The following is a 20,454-nucleotide window of genomic DNA, read 5'->3' as shown; positions in this document are numbered from 1 at the left end:
TGGAAGTTAACAGACTTATGACTATTACAAAACTATAATTCATTTAAAATTCTCTTTATTAATAATCCTCACAAAAGGAAAGATAAAGAAAAAAAAGACCCTCCTGATATCTGCACAGACGAGCCTGACGGATTTTCCAGGAATGGTGACACTATTTTCAGAGAACTGGTCAGTAACTGGGGATTTTTTTCCCTTAATGATCTTTAATCTTGAACCCAACCTGCTCCGTGTATGTTAGGTCTGCAGCCTAGGTTAGCATGGCAACACACCTAAATAAGAAGTTACCTAGATAAACCCAAATCCTGCTGTGTAGCCCCAGAATATAAAATTATTTTTTATTTCTGAGTGAAATAAAGTCTATAATGTTTAATAAATTAAAATGACATGATCCTACTTAGTAACATTATAATATTCATCATGAGTTGTAGGACATGTTATTTCAGAACACAAAGCATGATTATTGCAACTTCTCTTTTCCATCTTTCAAAAGCAGCGTTGTCATCATGACTGTCTTTAATAAATACTTGACAACTTGACATTTACTTCTAAATAACACTGACTCCATTGTTTTTCAACTTCTATGTAAATGTACCAATTTGCACTATTACGTAGAAGGTCTGACCTGCTCTGTGTGATCTCTCATTTTTGTATGGAGGATGTGGTCCCAACCGATGTAACCACAACTTCCTGAAACAATAGCCAATCACATTTCAGCTTCCTGTGTGAAAACTAACTGCAACTGAAAACATCACTTTTGCAGGTTTTGTGCGAGTTTCTTTTAAACACTAACATATATAGGCAGGCCCAAAGATTAACACTACAAATTCCACATTGAGTCACTTTTGAAACTTCTAAATCTCACTTTCTGTTGCTGTTCTGTATCATTTTCACTTCAGAGTAAAGGAAGTAGGAGGTGTATCTTTTGAATTGTCTCTCAATCAACCAGGTGAGGGCAGCAGTCTACCAAACACAGCTGTGATCATAGCTTAAACTTCATGAGGAGCTTAGACTGTTCTGTTTCGTTACATTACATGAGCTTGCCCGGTTCTTTGTGGTGTTGCTATTAGAATAGGCTTTATAGACCCTTCACACAAGAAGTCATTAGCAAAACAGCTGCCACCGCATGCTGCGACTGCTGAATGTATAATCTGATCAAAACCAAAAAAATAAAAGCTTGTTCATGCTTTTAAACCACCATGTGGTCTTAACAATGTGGTGAAACCAAATCCGCTTGCCTCTTGTCATCCTCTTTATTTTCCATCTTATCTTTACCTACAGTCTGGTTGTGTCAACATGCAGGCACACTCAAGAGGAAAATATAATCCAAAAGTGAAAGGCTTTCTGTACTGACTGCTGGTCTGGGTGTGGCTCAGACAGGTTCTAAACTGCTGCAAGGAATCCTGCTCGTGTTGCTACAAGAGCTTCACAGCTAACCTGACACTCAGCTGTCTTTTGTGTCCCTGGAGTTAATAACACTGCGTGTAATCAAAACAGACATTCCTGGTTGTCCTTATCAAGTCAAGGCCAAACACACGAGTCAACACTGACACATACAGGGGGGGAAAAAGCGACTATGAGGAATGGCGGAGGGTTTCGTTTTTGGTTTTTTTCCCCTTTGTAGGCCCAAGCATCTGTCCACGTTTACGGGAATTATAATTCATAAAGTTTAAGAGATTTAGCAAGTCAACTCAGATACGTTTCTCAGTATGAGAAGATGACAAAGCAATAACAATAGTAACACTTACTCATTGCCACAGGCATACACAAGAAAATACGTGATGCATGTCATTGTAAGATCTAGTCAGAATTAAGCCACAGCTTCAGAAAAAAAAAAAAAAAAAGAAGTAGGCGTGTAGCTCTAAGGTATAAACATACACCAACAGGTAACTGCATCTTTGCTTTTACAGCACACTGAACTTTCAAGTAAGGTAATCATATGCAGAGGAAAATTTGGGGAAGTTAAAATGATGAAGCTCTAGTCAGACAATGATCCTCGGGTGGGAGGGTAAAGGCATTTTGTTTCATCAGTTGAATAGGATTCCACTGCCACACTTCTCATTTTCCACTGTGCTGAAGTATTACTTGCTTCTGCACTGATCCTGTTTCCTGGATGATAATCAGCATCACAGCGGTGCCTGTTGATCTTCTGTTTTTCTCAGACTGTGTATTTTAATGCTAGTGTTGCTGTACATCACAATAATCTGGAACAAAAAGCTGAGTTGTAGTAGTGCCGATATGAGCTCCTTACCACAGCGGTCCCTGATGACCAAGTTGTGTCCTTCCTTTAAGTTAACGGTGAGCAGGTAGGACCTCTGGGAATCTCTGGCACTCTCAGACATGTTCACAGCCTCATTGTCCATCTCATACTGAATAGAAAAACAAGATTATTACTTTACTACTAGTAGTATTACCAAAGTGCCCCATCTACTTCCGCACAAACTGGGCAGCTTTTTAATCAGGAAGTATCTGATCAGAAAACAGTTTTTTGCCTTTATTATGGGTCACTGCACCATTAATATTTAAACTTCAAATTTATTACCAGTAATGCTATTAACCACAGTATAATAGCTCCACCTCTATTTATGTGAAGAATAACTTTTTAATCTTTAACAACAAAATTATCACAGGACTTCTTTCATTTTACTTTCATGCACTGATTTCAAGTCAGACTGTTGTTCACGTGCAGGAATTTGACGAGACTCTAATACAGCTTTCCTAATTCTTTACTGTTTGGGTTGTATTATTTTTGTCACATTTATACAACTTTAATTAAAAAAAACTAAACAAAGTATACTCACTTACAGGTTTTAAAAGATTGTATTCTGTGCAGTTTTATGCTTCTCGTCTAGGCAGTGGATTATTTAATCACTATTAAGCCTTTCCAGCAAGCCATGAATCTTTCACCCAATAAACCCCAGTACCCTGAAATCACCCCAGCTCAGCTTCCTAACCCTGACCGGCTACAAAAGATGGACAACACACACTGGATGCTGAACCACAAATAGCCTACTGTTCTATCTCATTCTAAACAGAGCACAATAATCTGGAATTAAACTTTGATATAACCACGCGTCGGCCAAAGACCCACACTGCTGTTGGCATGGCATAATGCTGAAAACCACCAGCATAGAGACATGAAAGGGACAATCCGTTGCAAAATTCTACAACCACAAAGATGCAACTTAGGATAAAACTGTCAGACGCAACCCTTTTCTCCTGTCGTGCCTAAAGCTGATTTGCATATTAACCAGTCAACAACAAAAATCATCTTACAAACTACAAATTAGACAGTAGCACTTACATTTTGGTGGTCCCCTTCCTTTATGTGACTGCTATAATCGTTATCATACTGCAGAGACAAAGATGAATATTTTTTTAAACCATGTGACACATGACAAAGACTTTCAAAACATGTAAAATTCCTGTTGATGAAAAAGCTTCACTCAGCTAAAGCTAAAGGCTCAGAACTGCCCTCTCCTTGGTATTTCTACCACCAGCACAAATCCTCTGAGCATTTATTAAAAATTCCTGTGTCCTGGGGACTGAACAGAGGTAACCCAAAAAACATCTACTAGGCAATTTCCACTTTTTTCCCCTAATTTGCTTCTCTTCTTTGGGTTTCAGAGTAACTGCAAACACTGTAACTGTTTACCTAACATAAGGTATTTTGCCATACATACCACTCCTTTCTTTATGAATTCAAATATAGATTGCTGTATTCAGATGTATTCATTATAGTTTCTATACAATTAAAGATAATCTCCCAGAGTTTTTTTTGTAAGTCTATGGACTATTTATACAGCTATGAGGAAGTGTTCAGTTGACAACAACAGTTGCACAATGGGACATGACAAGAATTAAAATAAAAAGCACTTTACTATTCTTGATATTCTTTGATGTGGTTTTAAAACCACCCTGGGGGCCCTGAGAAAACAAACGGTTAGTTTTCACACTGTGCATTGTTGCTTTCACCAAATTCAAAACAGTTTTTTTGACTGATCTGAAACCTCAGTGATGACGGAAAATAAGATGACTAAGAAAGACAGCGGGTCTCTCATTTCTTCTATTTTTCTTATATCAGTTTTCTTACATCAGATCCTGATCCAGATACAGGTAGACCTTAGCTGTTGATCATATCCAGGCAAAACCCACCTCTGGTAAAACTTAATGCAAATCCATTTATAACCAGCAGACATAGAAATAAATGTGCTAGTTGAAATATGGGCTTTGTAATATGCTAATATCAGCATGTATCAGCTTGCGCTTAATCAGCATTCAAGGCTGCATTAGCCTTGAATGCTTAATAGCAATCAAAATGTAAAGCCAGTTGAGGTTTAAACACAAAAGCACAGATTTCTTAATGTTTCTTATGTGCTGTTATTCATTTACGCTTACACCTGACTCAGATCTCAATCAGCTAGTTGTTTTGTTGTGGTGTATCAACCAGGTGTTGCAAAAAGGGAAGTTGCAGAGCACCCTCTGATGGACAAACTATGCAACAGCCACTCTCATAATGTAGTTGAAGGGTGTTTCTTCCATTTCAATTAATTCCATCTTGAATTAATCAGTTAATAATCAGTTCTTATATTTTCCTCACACAACAGACCACCAAATGGCTAATATCAGCAGATAATATCTGCCTGCTGAGAAAATGGTCAGGTTCTAAAGATCAGCATCCTGTGCTGCAAACTACAAAGCGTAAAGATTCGAAATCAAAATCCCACTGGCGGAAACTACAAATATCACCTCAGTCAATCAGATAAATATAAAGAGCATCTATAAAAAACAAAAAACAAAACAAAACACTGATATGTTACTACAACACCAACAGGAAGATGAAACATTTTACTGGGTGATGATTTTTTAGGTCATTTCCTGTTACTTACTTAAAAGTTTCACAACATGTTGATGGTAACGCATTATTCAAAGATTACCATACCAAACTGCAACTTCTTTTTATCAACCCCCCCCCCACACACACACACACACACACGTTTAGGCATGTTTGTGAGAACAGAAAATTAGCATGCCTCTATATTTGTGAGGACCAACAGTCACTTATGGGGACAAAATGCCTGTCCATACGAGTCTGAAGGGATTTCTGAGGCTCAAAACGTGGTTTTAAATGTCAGGGTTACGATTAGGTTATGGTTTTGTTTAGGATAAGGGGTGTGTGTGTGTGTGTGTGTGTGTGTGTGTGTGTGTGTGTGTGTGTGTGTGTGTGTGTGTGTGTAAAACTGTCAGCCAACATGTTATACACCTGTCCTGCTGCCCTCTCTAACCACACTTGTCTAAACCACTGATAGTGAAACCAGGAAGAAAGTATAGCTTAGTGGAAAGAAGTCAAAATGAACATGATTCACAATTAATTTTTACTTTATTTGTTGCTTAAACCATTGAATAAAAAGGTATTTAGTAGCCTATGAACTTCTACAAGAGTAATTCATTTAGCCTGTGTAGCAAACAAGCCTGTCAAAGCTGTAAAAAGAGGCTATGACTTCCTAGTTGTCTGGGTCGTCCTCTGCATGTCAACAAGAACTACAGCATTAATCTGCTTGCACATTCATTGGTGTCCACTTTGCATGACGAAGAAAATAAAGCCAAGGCTACGCCCAATGTTATTGTTCAAATGAAAATTAAACATTCGGAATTTCAAGTCAGCTTGCATTTGTGCGTCATGTCATGTAAAGCATGCAATCTACACAAAACCTGTTGAAAGTCATTCTAACCATGATCTGACAAACAAAGCCTGCCCTTGATTACGAGAAGAATGCAAAGCCTGACATGTTCATAATTTCCCCCAGGGATCAATAAAGTATTCTGATTCTGATTCTGATGATTTGCTGTAAAGGGTTATCTTCAATACATACAATGTTATTTACTAGGGCTGCACGATTTTTTGGCTTAGAATTGAGATCACGATTCTCTCACGATTTTCTTTTCCAGTATAAATATTTATTGCACTTATTAACTGCACATCAACTTCGTAACAGTTGAGACTGAACATAAAAACAACAAATGTCTCACGTTTTGTTGTTGCCGCAAAATGTTGTACTGCTTGAAATTCCGTCTCCACCATTGCTCGACACTGCGTGTATAGAGCAGGTAGTGCAACAATAGAAAAATAGTTGCGGGACGGCATTGTGTAGCGTTTGTCTAGGGTGTTGATCATTTTCCTAAATCCCTCGTTTTGCACAGTGTTGATGGGAGCCATATCTTTGGTCAGGTGATAAGTAATAGCCTCCGTAATTTCTTTGTGCCTGCGGGAGTTCGACGGGTATAGGGAAGCGCTGTATAAGGTTCCTGTTATTAATGTTTGGGTGGTTGACCGGGACGGATTTTCTCCTGTCACTTTCTCGTCATCCCTGACGTGCTCTCCGTTGTTTTTTTACCTGCTAATTTTAGCATCACACGGCACAGCTTCTGTATCACGTGGTATAAGGCTCCGCCCTTGTCATTTGTTGAGCAGGAAGAGTGAGCGCTTGTTTTCATGCAGATTACGTCCCGGATCAAAATGAGGTACAATCGTCGTCTCTCTTTTTCTTTTCTTTTTTAATCGTTGTCATTTGGAAATGAGATCGCACATAAGTATGAATCGAGATCGCGATTTTCTAACGATTAATCGTGCAGCCCTATTATTTACACATCACTGTTATGCTAGAAATGCGAGTAGCAGCTGTACTTGAGAGACGTAGATCAAAAATCCACCTCCGGGTCATTTTAACAGAGAATGGAATGAGGAAGGAGATGAGGTTTACAACTGATTCTATCTGACACCAGGTGCCAGATGTATAAGTGACATTTTTAATTGGCAATAAAAACAGCCAATAGTCTCCTTCTGTAGTGTTTATCCTGATTATAATTACACATCTGAGATAAAACACAAAATAAAGCCACAGTAATATATATGAACTAATATCAATCCAGATCCTTAAAATCATTCACTTCAGTTGGTGGTATTATGACAAAGTGGAAGTGCCTGGGAACGACAGCATTTCAGCCACAAACTGGTACAGTACATAAAATCTCAGAGCCAGATCAGCAAATGTTGAGGAACACAGTGTGCCAACTTTCTGCAGAGTCCATCGCTACAGACCTCCAAACCTCATGTGGCCTTCAGATTAGCTCAAGAACACTGCACAGAGAGCTTTATGGAATACGTTTCCATGGCCAAGCAGCTGCATCCACACCTTACATCAAGAAATGCAATGCAAAGCACTGGATGCTGTGGAGCAAAGACTCAGTGCAGAAGTGTTCTGTAGCGTGACAAATTACATGTTTGTCCCGTGTTTGGCGGTTGCCAGTACAACAGTACTTGACTGCAATGTGCCAGGTGTAAAGGTTGGTGGAGGGGGTATCCAGTCTTTAGGTCTGACGTCATTAGCTGCGTTTGGGCCCAAACTATGCTGCAGGTCCCCAAGTCAAATGATCACTGCGGCATCACTGAGAGTTGAATAACTGTCTAAATTCTTTCATCTGTAATAAAATGATCAGTGTTGCTGCTCTACCAGGTGTGAAAATTAAGTTTAACATCCAGGCATCCATGAAAACAGAATTTATGAAATTTAACAGAGTTAGAAGTTAGCTCGCTAGTTTCCATCTAATATAATATAGCATGTTCTGACTGAGGGATCTCTGAAATAAATTAAGACGTACAGCTCTGTTACTACTTCTGACATAAATTAAGCCAGGAAAGTAAACAGCAGTGAGGTTTTATAGGGTTACTGAAGTTTGGCTAGCTGGTATATAATGTGATTACTAGTAACACAGCTAGTTTTGCTATGTTAGCAAAATATAAACAGTGAAGCAGGAGGATGAACGCTAACATTTTTCCACTTGATAAAAGTTAACGTGAGGGTTCCCGATGGTTAGGAACAAATGCAATCGCATGGCAGGATGCAAACGGACCAAACTACAGTCAGGAGAACAACTGAGATAATCCATCCACAATATGAGGTTAGTCATTAATATACTGCCTGGGCTGTAGTTACAGCGTAAGGTTTTAAAAACTGAGCTTTAAAATGATTAGCGGTAATAAAACCCAGAGGCCAACAGTTATCACTGACTGTTTTTAGGGGATTGTTGAGATTTAATAGAACAAGATGCAAAGCATTAAAACATGTTAAAAACACAACAGCCTTCTTAAACGCAGAGTAGTTTGGGCCCGGAAGCAGGATTCATCACATCATCACAAGACCGGATTATGGTGTATGTTTGTTTTGAGTAGTTAGGTGATTCTCACAAGAAGGCAACAGCAAGGAGAACTTCAGGGTTTCCAATGCTTTCATATATATTTCAGGATGTCAGTTTGAGGTCTTGTTGGTAGAGTTAAGACCACATCTGAGGAGGCACAAAAGTCATTGCGAGGAGACCACTGAACCAGAGTTTAGCTGGGATAAAATTGTGTATTCGGTACTGGTGTGCCAGTTTTGCCCTGTGAAACTACACGGTTGGTGTAAATGAGTCAAAGTTCAAAAAATATTTTAAAATGAACACAAAATATTCGCTTAAATTTTACGCAGTGTGTAAAGGCCTCAGTCTGAGAAAGATTTATAACTTGAACAAATGTAACTTCTATCAATTAGGGCAAATCTCTTTTAATATGAAATCATTGGAGCAATAAACAGGAATGTGTAGCAAGATGGATAGTTCATACCATAAATTACACTTATTTACACTTGTCCCAAAAAGCAAGCAAACAAAAACGTTTAATGTGGAAGACAATTTATAAAATAATTGGTTAAATCTAATCGATCTTGTCTCTTAACTTCAAGAAAGAAAGAAAAAACAAAACAACAAACAATAGTTTTAAATGTGACTCTGTTTGGCACTCACAGCCTACATCCTTGTCTTTTTAACAAAGACGTGAATCCACCAGAAGCAGTGTTTGCACAGTTCTACTGTAGACTATTGATTTAGGATGGACCTCGATTTGCAACCATATCCAGCTCTTCCAAGTTAAACTTTGCAAGTCAAGTGTAAATACACCTGATACCTCAACCCCGCCAATGTACAACATGTTTTTTTTACTGTGTGTTGCAGGGGGGAAAAAAATGCTGACTTGTCAGTTAATTTTGGTGTCAAAGTATTAGATATAACAGGAACTACAAAGTCAAAATATGAGTGAATATTTAAAATAAAAATGCAAGTCGTCAGTGCTAGTGTCCCAGAAGGTTCAATCCTTATGTGAAACATTATATGAATATTCCGTATGTGGAGATGCCCAATCTGCTAGGTTATTTCAAAAGTATTTTCTTTACCTGCGAGCTGTCCAGGGAATCATCCACAGCTGCACTGTCTGGAGTGTAAACAGTCATCATCTCTGGTAGTGCAAGTTCCTCGGGCTCCATGCCTCGTCCAGGTTGGTGTGTCTCCCGGGAAGATGTCTCTTCTCCACAAAGACTGTTAAATGATTCCTGGGAAGAAGAACGGTTTGTGCAGTTTGTAGGCACGCTCAGTCTGTTTTCACTCCTCCCTATTCTTCCACTACCTGCTCTAAGGTTTACACTCCTCCCACCTCCTACAGGACCCGTAGGAGGCCTGTCAAGCGGTGTGGAAGGATCGCTATAACTGGGACTATTGTACTGCTGAAAAGGCACTCTGGAGGAGACGTGGGGGTAATCCTGCTTCACGTTCCTTACGTCAGGAACGGAGGAGCTCATCCGATTGTGGTCAAGCTGGACAGCCAACTTGTTTAAGGGATCCTTGCCCCGCTTGAAATGTGGCAGAATCTTCTGCCGGAGATGCTGCATCATGCCTGGCTTCTTCTCCATGATGGATGCAAGGTTTAGTCTGTGTCTAAGATTTGGACATCACTGGCACCTATTGTGAAAAAAAGAGAATGAGAGGAGTCAGTCATTGAAGCATATCTGTAGCTAAGCTCAAACTGCATTTAGTACATTTCATCAACTACAGGAACAAATAATCACAAGGATTAAAACACATTAAAGAACAAAATGCACAGTGAATTACTGTAATCATTTCTATAAAGATTTGGTGGCGATCTTTAATGTCAAATATTCAAATATACAGCTTTAAGCTTACAGCATCTTGTCTTTAAAATAAAGACAAGATGATAGTTTATTAAATTTTAATGACATTTGCAGATTGTTTCGGTGAAGTTTAATAAACTCCTTGCTATCTAAAATATAACAGGACACCGGAGTATATTCTCGAGCATCTCACACTTCTGATAATCAGCTGTCTGCTTGACGTTTATTCAGCTGTGTAAAAACTATAACTTTAATCTCAGCCAAACCGATTTACTCAGGAACAAATAAAATACTACAAAAAAAAGCCAAACAATAACATTTTTAAGTTATCTAAGTGACTTATATATATTTAACCTGAGTAGCGAAAGACAGCGGTGGGTTTGAAAACAATTTGCGGGGAGTCCGGTGTTCTCACGGGTTCTAGTGAGCCTGGCCCCCGGCTAGCTATCGAGCTAGTGACTAACAGACCTCTTCGAAAACGTCGGAGCGCTTTTGAAAGTATGTGGTGTCTTGATAAACTGAGCCGATATTTGAGGTTTACACAGCTACATTCTCGCCTGAAAATATGTTAAACGTTTATTTTGTGACCCAGAAAGAATAATAAGAGTAATATTAAAACTAACTAGCTGCCGCCATTGTTGACAACTGAGCTGGGCTGCGCTATGAATTCTGGGACAAAGCTCCTTCTTCTTCGGGGTTTAACGGCAGCTGGCATCCTTGTACATGCAGTGCTGCCATCTTCTGTTTCAGTCTGTTATTACACTCTTAAATCCTACTACTTATTCCTGCGTCTTTTGTGATCTTACAAAGCTTCAAACGACGCGTCGACGATTTTGATAGTCGACGTAATCGTGACTAGTCGACTAATCGTGGCAGCCCTAATACACACATTATCTATCAGAGGCCTTTAGTGCCATAAAATATGCTTATAATGGTGACCCAGAAATTAAACAACCTGCAGCAATTATATAACAGAAGAGGAAGCTGGAACAACTGCAATTAATAATGCAAACTCACGTGTGCACTCCAATATAATGTTGACAAAGAGGGGCTTTTTAACACAGAAATTTAGTCTACTCAAATGCTGTGAGTTACAAATAATGTTAATATGTTTTCTTTTGTTCATGGGTGCAGAGACAAGGCACTGCATCTAACAAAAACACATGCAAATAGACACAATACACTGTAGTAACAATACCTTTATAACTTGTGTTCATTTTGCTTACTTCTTTCTTTAATTACTTCATTCATGCATTTATCTGTTCATCGTTTCATTTATTGTGTTGATTTAATTTCCATACTCTCTTGGCTCCCCATTCTAACAATACATTATGAGCAGGTGCACAGAAACAAAGTTGGGCACAGGCACACACACACACACACACTTACTTGTTTGCCTCATCTTTGTCTACATGTCATATTCCATGTGACTTAACGACTTATTTTTTCAGATATCTGTATCTGTTATTTCATTTAAGGGAAATTATAACATTATATTATAATAATGCATTAGGGAAAAAAGAAAGAAGAAAAAAAAAAAAGAAGAAATCATCAAATCATGCAAAGTCAGTTTTGCCAGTAAAATGATTGTTATGAGCTCACTTCCACTGACCAGGTCTCTCTGCTATCAGGAAGAAATCTCTTGGGAAATTAAAAGGTCAAAGGACAATACCTTAACAATACACAAGTCTTTGAACAGAAAGCAGGCATACTTTTTGTGGTGTGCATTTACCGGTAAATTTAGAATTTTGCCACTCCTTTTTTCAGCCTCATGAAAACAATCTAGTCATTAGATTCACTGCAGAAAAAAAAAAGTAGAAAAAACAGTTTACAGATGTAGGTTAATATTGCACGTCAAGATTTTTTAAATGCTTCTCGGAATAAAAGGAAGTAGACAAAAATAATTTCAACTATAAATAAAGCCCCATCTATCATAGTCACACCTCTAACTGAAGACGACAACTATTCTCACCCGGAAGGAGACTATTCTGACAGCTTTACATTACAGCTCGGCTGTATATCTTTTGGAGGGCCGACTTCAGCTACTACATAGTTTTTTTAATAGCTTGTTCCTGTATGAATGAGTGTGTGTGTGTGTCTCATCTGTCATTCATTTACAGGTTAGCCACTGCAAACTTACAGCTTTTTTGAAGAAACAAAGACAGGGAAGACAAAGCACAGAATGCATACTGTGATGTGTCATTCATGCTTAAGCTCTAAATGATCAATTAAATATATAAAAAAAAAGAAACATTACCAGCCCTTTGCTTCTGACAAAACCTGATAATCCTCTTAGCAGCTTCTCACTTTGTATTGTCATCAACTACGGCCAACGACCTGTCATGCTATCAGCAGGTAAAGGGAAGTGTAGGGTGAGAGGCGGAGATGGCAGACGTCATATTATTATGGAGGATGTAATCTCAGGCATCGACAGCAAAGCAAAACATATTCATGGAACATGAATAGAAGATGTTAAATATCATAAGAGGTTATCATTTCCACAAGAATGTTTCCTACTGGTTAGCTGAAGTTGTTTCTCCAGGTATTAGACTACAACAACTCATTTTTATTGTTTGTCACCTGCCTGGCTATGAGAAAATTGAACCAGAAAAGCATGAGTCCTTGATGGCAGCTTGACAGCAGCTGGGACGTATATCTCCCACAGGTAGTAAGCAGAGCGTGATCATAATGGAGGTATGTTTTTGTAGGCCAAAAATATGCATTATGTTTTTGACTTTTACTTTCACCTCTCCCCTTTTCAAACCACACACAAGAGGAAGAAAGCCAACAGACTATTTAAGGAAATGCTCTATAGTTTGTGTAGGGATTCCAAACTTGCTGCTCTTATCAATATACACTAGATCTAACAAAGAACCAAAATATTATGTTTAGAGTTGAAACAGTTGTTCGCACTTACATTCCATATCGCAATCACTCAACACCATAACATCATGTTATCAAAAAGCTTAGCTTCAGATTATTTATGATCATCTAATCTCTAGAATTAAGTCATGCAACTGAAACACTGAGACTGAAACTGCCCAGTCAGTGACTCTTATCCAATTTGTTCTAGACATGTGTGAAATCTGGTTTCTTCCTCCAACTTCAGAAATAACATATTGTGTTTGTGATACGTTCAATAGTTCTACTCCTTGCATTTATAAAAATCAACACAGTATGTTAAAAGGTCTCATGCCATCTTACTTTCCTCTAGCAAATTTGCATGTGTGCGTCTCAATTGTCGGTCAAAAGTCTGCCAGAGGCATCCCCTTGCCTTATGTTCAGCAACACGTATATCACTGAGTGTGCATCTGTTTACTCAACACCAGTGGGCGTATGTTCTCCTCAACTTAGATTATCAGTTTTATTTCCTTCAGTGCAGGAAATAATTATGGGATCCCCTGCTGAATTTAGTTTATGTTCACTTGCAAAGAATTAAACATGCACGACCGTGGGTGACCATGGCTCAGGGGATTGGGAAGCTCATCTGTAACCGGAAGGTTGCCAGTTCGATCCCCCTGTTCTTTCTGTTCTGGTCGTTGTGTCCTTGGGCAAGACAAGGCCAACAGAGGGCCTTGTCAGAGGGGCCGATGGCGCGATATGGCAGCCTCGCTTCTGTCAGTCTACCCCAGGGCAGCTGTGGCTACAACTGTAACTGCCTCCACCAGTGTGTGAATGTGAGAGTGAATGAATAGTGGAATTGTAAAGCACTTTGGGTGCCTAGAAAAGCGCTATATAAATGCAATCCATTATTATTATTATTACTCGTTTTTATGGTAGTTTAAAATTTAGAAAGAGAGATAATCAACTAAAAATACTTCTCCCAAAAAAAACACATTACATAAAAGTTGATTTGCATGTCACTGATAATGACTAAGTATTAGATCCCCAAGCAAAACATGGCTTAGTACTTAGTGGAAAAGCCCTTGTTGGCAAGCACAGCGGTAAGACTGCTCTCGATGCTGGTCACCAGGTTTCCACCCATCTCAGGAAAGATATAACCACTCCTCTTTACAAAAACTCTCAATCTTTAAGGTTTCTTGTCTGCCACTTAGCAACTCTCTCCACAGATTTCCACAGCTACTAGGCCACTGCAGTGACCTTAATTTTCTTCTTTAGCCTCTCCTTTATTGCCATGGTATGTTTTGGGTCATCGTCAAGCTGGAAGACCCACAATAGAGCTTCAGTATTCTGGCTGAATCCAATATTTTACAGTACATGACCCAGTCCATTTGCCCCTCAATGCAGTTAAAGTTGTCATGTAGCCTTAGTAGAAAATTAGGCCGAAAGCATAACATTCTTTGGGTCTTTGATCTTGCCCATTGTGCTGGATAAGTTGGAATGGAAGAAATTGATTCTGTAGACACATAACTAAATGCTATCAGGAGTATTTGGAACTACAGTAACTGACTGATTAATTGTAATCTGTGTCTCACGTGGGCACACACTAGCAAGCACCTGAAGGGACCATATAATGTAAGATTATACCCTACTTTATATTGCACAATGGGAAATCCAAAGTTCAAACAAAGCAGTAAATGAGAAGTGTTTGAAATACATAAAACTGTATTTATCTAATGATAGTCACAGCAAGTTTCATGACGTTGAAGCAAGGTGGTTTTTCATTTGATTAATTTATACACCTAAAGGCGCTGTCACTGTTGACTGTAGTTTGAAGTCTTTGCTTTAGCTACAGATAAACTTAGCTGTGAGTGACAGAAACGCACTGTGAACTAACTCAGTCATTTCAATCTTTTAAGAAGAAAATACACAATATTGACATTGTGGAGGACTATAAATACCTTGGAGTACACATTGACAATAAACTGGACTGGGCTAAAAACACCACAGCACTTTACAGGAAGGGCCAGAGTCGTCTCTATTTTTTGAGGCGACTGAGGTCCTTCAACATCTGCCAGAAAATGCTGAGGATTTTCTATGAGTCTGTGGTGGCCAGTGCGATCCTCTATGCTGTTGCATGCTGGGGGAGCAGGCTGAGGGTCGCAGATGCCAACAGACTTAATAAACTGATCCGTAAGGCCAGCAATGTTGTGGGGATGGAGCTGGACTCCCTCAAGGTGGTGTCGGAGAGGCGGATGCTGTCCAAGATAAAGACAATGTTGGATAACACCTCCCACCCACTCCATGACATGTTGGTCAGTCACAGGAGCTCGTTCAGTGAGAGACTGAGATTACCGAAAAGCACCACTGAACGACACAGGAAATCATTCCTGCCTGTGGCCATCTCCCTGTACAACGCATCCACTTAACACACTGTTTGCTGCTACAGCTACACATGTTTCTTTTCCAAATATTTATTTATAAGTGACTTATGTATGTATGTATGTATATATATGTATATATTGTACTATTCTTAGTTAGCGTATTGTCTGTCTTGTCTTAATGTTGGTTTAAAATGGAGCACTGTAACAAAAAATAATTTCCCCCAGGGATCAATAAAGTATTCTGATTCTGATATGTCAGTTCGTGTTTACAGCTCGTTTCCACTGCCCTCAGGGACCAAAGTTGGGATTATCAGGTCTGATTATCGCCCAAATTTTTGGCCACAGAATGGCACGTAGCAGGAAACAGTCCATTTCAGACACGGCATTACTAGTAGAAATACTCCATTTGGTGAGTGTGCTGCCTGTACAGAATATGAGGAAGGTAGATCACATTATGGCCACTCACTGTGGTAACTTTCCAGTAAATTCACATCATATGGACTTTTCAATCCACTTTTTCAATTCAATTGACATTTTGAATTCACTACATGTATGAAGATTTTTTTTAAATCATAACTTTAAATACTAAATATTCCAGATGGTCCTCTTTCAAAAAACAGGAACCTGGAATGATATATGTCGCATTACTGCTTTATTGGTCATCACAGACCAACCGATTAACGTGCATGACTGCCAACAGGGCTGATAGCCTGCATCACTTTCACGTCACTGCATTTTATTGGCAGGATGTTTCACTACAAAGCCTAAGTTAGAATATCAGCTAATTTCAGGATCAAACTTCATCTCGAGCAAAATTATTAATGGAATCAAAGGAGATTTCAAGAGCGTGATGGGCTTAAAAGAGTAATGGGAGAAAAAGACCATGTGTGCAGAACATTGCAATGTAGGGCATTGATCATGTGATTTGACTCGAAAATGGTGTTAGTGTAACTTAGGGCATGAATTAAGTATAGTTTCAAAAACACAACAACTGCAATGATTTACACAAACCCACTTTTTTCCAAATACACAACAGAATACAACATGTCAAATTTTTAAACAGTAAAAATGCAGGAAGAGAAGAAAAATAAATTATACTTGAGTTTGGCAGCTAACAATCTCCAGAAAGTTTGGAGTTCCCTCTGTAAACATCTTTTTTGTTATACTTGTCCCAACTTTTTTTGAGGTTATATATTGTTGCCATTAAATTCAAAATCACCTTAGTTTGAATAAAAACAGTATATTTTCTCAGGTTTTTCTCAGGTGTAATAAATTTCAGTGTCCCATCTTTTTGGAATTGGGGCTGTAAAGAAGCCCCCAAAAAGCTATAATCATGCTCAACAGAGCAGGATACGACATAGCTTTCAACTGACAGTCCAGCCACTGTTACCACTGGAAAACAGCAAATCATTAGAAATTTTTAAAAAAAAGATGAGGCCCACTTCTTCATTTGGCAAGAATAGACTCTGATGAAAGGCAAGATGCTTCATCAGAATAGGGGGGATTTTTGTACTATGAAAAGTTTCTCAGAAGACTATTGAAGAATTTTTCTTACATTTCACAGCCACCCTGCAGGATCCAGAAGGCTGGTTGGTTGTATGGGCTAAAATACATGTATGTATAACTAAAGTAAGGCTAACCGCATGATGCAAAAAACTAAGGCTCGGTCCTGAATCAATATGCCCTTCCTAAATAAATAAATATATAAATAAATAAAAAGATATTGGATAATGTACTGTACTTTACAGTTCCTAATTTGTGCAGTATAAAGTTCCAACAAAGTAATAAATGAGAAGTGGCTGAAATACATAAACCATTATTTACCTCATGACAGTCATGGTAAGTATCATGACCTTTGAAGTAAGGTGGTTTTGTTATTTGATTCATTTATACAGTATGGGCACTGTCACCGTTGACTGTAGTTTGAAGACCTGATGTCTCATTGATAATTAGCTGCAGATCAGCTCAGCTGTGAGCTCTAAAAACCAACTTGGGAGGAGGGGGGGGGGTTCCTGTTTCCCCACCATCAGAAACATACTGGTCAAGTCTGCAGTCATTGTGCCCTTGATTAATGCTCTGGCAAATCACTAATCCTTCTTTACACATTAGATGGAGCTTACAAAAAGGAGATTTATTTATTTATTAAAAAAATAAATCTAATCAGAGGATTGGAAATTAATTGGAGGACACACCTTCATGAATTTAAAAAAAAAAAAAAAGTCTAGCAAGCACTTTAAGGCACCATATAGTTATACTGCACAAATAAGGAACTCCAAAGTTCAAGCAAAGTAGTACATGTGAAGTGGCTGAAATACATAAACCATTATTTACCTTATGATAGTCACAGTGAAGTGTCATTTCTTTAATTTCACTAGATTTTTATGCTTAAACATGCAAATTCAGTAGTTATTGTATATTCATCTGCATGAATTTCCAACAGACAAAGTATAGCAAATTAAACGCCTAAATGCACATTTTGAACATTTTCTTTTCACTATCCTAAAATGTTACGGAGCAAGTACATGGGAAAAAAATCCACTCTTTCTGCCTGCCATGTCTCACCAAGTTAAAGCTTGTATTGCCTATCCTTGTACAACACATCATTAGAGCCAGAACAGTCAGGGTCCACATGAAGGCTTTTGCACGAAGCCAGCTCAGTTCAAGGACATGCTGAGGCCAACTGTCCATCATACAGATAAACATGTCCCAAAACCTTCCTCACCAGCCTCCTTTTAAGTCACTTTTTTGACTATATTAGATAGCGAGACATTCAGCAAGATTGCTTAAAAAACTGTTCTAGATCGCAATAAACAGGAAATAAACAGGCAATGGTTTAAGGTCGCATTGTTAAACAAACCTGAAAGTGGGTACATGTACGTGAAAGCACTTTTACTGTCCATGAAAAAACCCTTTGCAATATGACTAATGCCAAGGTGTGTATGAAAATCATCCTTTGATACTAGTACGTACTAGAAAGGCATCCTGTCTGATTGGCATGATTTCTTATACAAAAGGGATCACTCAGTGTTAGTACAAAAGCTAAAGCAAGCTCACACATGCATCAGTGGTTGCAAGAAAAGCATGCACAACTGCACACAGTGCATTCTGAAGCCTAAACACAAACCAAATTTCTGACTAATTAACATTATCCTGAGGAAATAATTCAATTCCCCCACTCCACGACACAACTCAATGAATGGTTTGGAGAGTATGACATGAGGAAATCAGATCGTCAGATCTCAATCCATTTTAGCACCTGTGGGAGATTTTGTACTAAAATGACAGTGAAGACACTGTATTGACAGTGTTAATCACAAATACTAGATATACTTTAGAAGAAAGTTGCTCAGTCTTTAAAGCAGAGATCCAGAGACTTGGAACACAAAACCTGCACTAAACCTCTTCCTGCAGAATGTGGTGCCCCTTAGCAAGACACTTTCAGTTTCCCTTAATTTACCACCCCCATTCCCTCTGTGTGTATACGTTCTAAAGTACTGATGCAAGTTACAAAAGGTCACATCCATCAATGCTCTTTGAAGCCTCTAATGCTTTTTTCTTCCCTTCAGCTGATGTGTTGTGTTGAGTAACTGCATCACGGACGTCTCTTGCTGAACAGGACAAGCCATTTCCTGAAACGAGTCTATTTCACAGTTTGTGGTTCCTATGCTTTAATATGAGGCAAGACAGTGACTGCAGAAAATACAGACAAAACGACAAAAAAAAAACATTTACAGATTCAGTAGACTACATTTCAGACATATAATAGTCAACATAAAAGCTGAAAGCTTAAGTATTGTTACTATGTATACTAACCATAAAGATGTATGTCGGTCTACAGCAGTTAAGCCGGTATGAACCTAGTAAGTTTTCGAAATTCAATCAGCGTTGGTAAAATGTCATCAACAACAGTATTCTTCATATAGTGCATTTTATATGCAAGCCTTTACCATGTAGCTCCATGCAAGACACTATGTAACCATCCGTGTCACCCTGACAACATGAGGCTTGTCCAGCAGCGTCTTGCAGGAGCACTGGGAGGTGACCATGATTCATTAAAAGTACCACTGAAACCATTTCTTCCTTGATATCAATGCCGAACTGATGAAAATGTTATCTCTCTATTAAAAATCATTTAAAATGAAATGTAACAACATGTTTCAATTCGTGAGAAAGAACAAACATTTACCGTAATTGTCAGATGCTTGAAAGGAGTTCTCTGTTACCCTTCTTTAAAGACTCATAAACTAAAGATTCCCACGTGGCAAACTGACAGCTCGAAGGTGACTTCTCATCTGACCACCAGGAGTAATGTTGCCGGACAGGAAGAAGGCTCACCTGACTAGCCGCACCTCGAAGACCCCAGCAGGTAACTTTCTGCTTCTCGCCAGGAAAAGAGAATAAAAGGAAAAACAGAAAGTCATATTTACCTGTTTTTCCCCGCCCGCTGCTGGAAACCTCCAAGGTATTTATCCTTATTCAACTCATTTCAGTGTAGCTGGAATTACAAAACAGCAACAGTTGTGCACATCGATTGCAATTTCTGGCTCTGACACACTTCCTCCTCCTCCTCTCCCTTTTAGCATCAAATATCAGCTATGACACAACAAAGCGGCTTATGGGCTCTTCAAAATAAAAGCTCTTCCGAGGACCGCGTGCACTGTCCATCTGCACATTAAAGGAGAATGAAATACATAACCTGAAAAAAATACATGGGTATTTTGAAACATATTTTTACAGAGGTTATCTGCATTTCTGTAAGTTTTAAAGTATTTGTCTTCAGCAGTGAAACATATTGAATGTCATTTTACATTCGTTTTGTTCGTGTCACACACCCCGAAATCACTCAAATAAAATGTGGTTATGGCTGTGGTTAAGTGTGTCAAAACATTTGTTGAAATGCCTTCAGATAACAGCAAAATGTATGTGCAGATATGCTCAGATGAAGATGCATTCATCTTACCGATACAGTAGGCTATAGCCACCATTAAAATTAAAATAATAATTTTTTTTGGCTAGGCAGCTTTTTGTGGATCTTAAACTAATCCTTCCCTCAAACATCTGTTTGCTCTCATAATTCTCATTAACCTTGGCACATTTAATCCGTCCCTCGTCCACCCCCGAGTAACTGAGGTCGTTGCCCATTGTGGATTTCTCTGAGCTAAAAAGAAAAAAAGCTGCACACTTCTCATATGACTACTCTGTTCATTTACTCGTTTCATATTAACTGAATCGTTTTA

General features: G+C 38.6%; 1 protein-coding gene across 3 annotated transcripts in view; it reads right to left on the bottom strand.

The window, feature by feature from the left end:
- Positions 1–19,802, bottom strand: part of mctp2b (multiple C2 domains, transmembrane 2b) — a 44,784-nt gene extending 24,982 nt beyond the window's left edge. For 2 of the 3 annotated variants that reach the window (XM_085416483.1, XM_085416569.1), the window contains exons 1-4: positions 19,645–19,802; positions 9,261–9,822; positions 3,302–3,349; positions 2,249–2,366 (exon numbers count right to left, since the gene is read on the bottom strand). In XM_085416483.1, the coding sequence (XP_085272609.1) occupies positions 2,249–2,366; positions 3,302–3,349; positions 9,261–9,773 (679 nt within the window). In that variant the 5' untranslated portion in view covers positions 9,774–9,822; positions 19,645–19,802. The remainder of the gene's footprint in view (positions 1–2,248; positions 2,367–3,301; positions 3,350–9,260; positions 9,823–19,644) is intronic. The other variant, XM_085416656.1, reaches the window with a different exon arrangement.
- Between the last annotated feature and the right edge of the window lie 652 nt (positions 19,803–20,454).

Source organism: Rhamphochromis longiceps, linkage group LG1 (genome assembly GCF_057381845.1).
Source record: "Rhamphochromis longiceps isolate RC_006_pf linkage group LG1, R_longiceps_female_GT1.1, whole genome shotgun sequence".
In the NCBI taxonomy this organism is placed as follows: domain Eukaryota; kingdom Metazoa; phylum Chordata; class Actinopteri; order Cichliformes; family Cichlidae; genus Rhamphochromis; species Rhamphochromis longiceps.
Note: the sequence above shows the minus strand (reverse complement) of the source record. Positions and strands in the feature narration are given on the sequence as shown.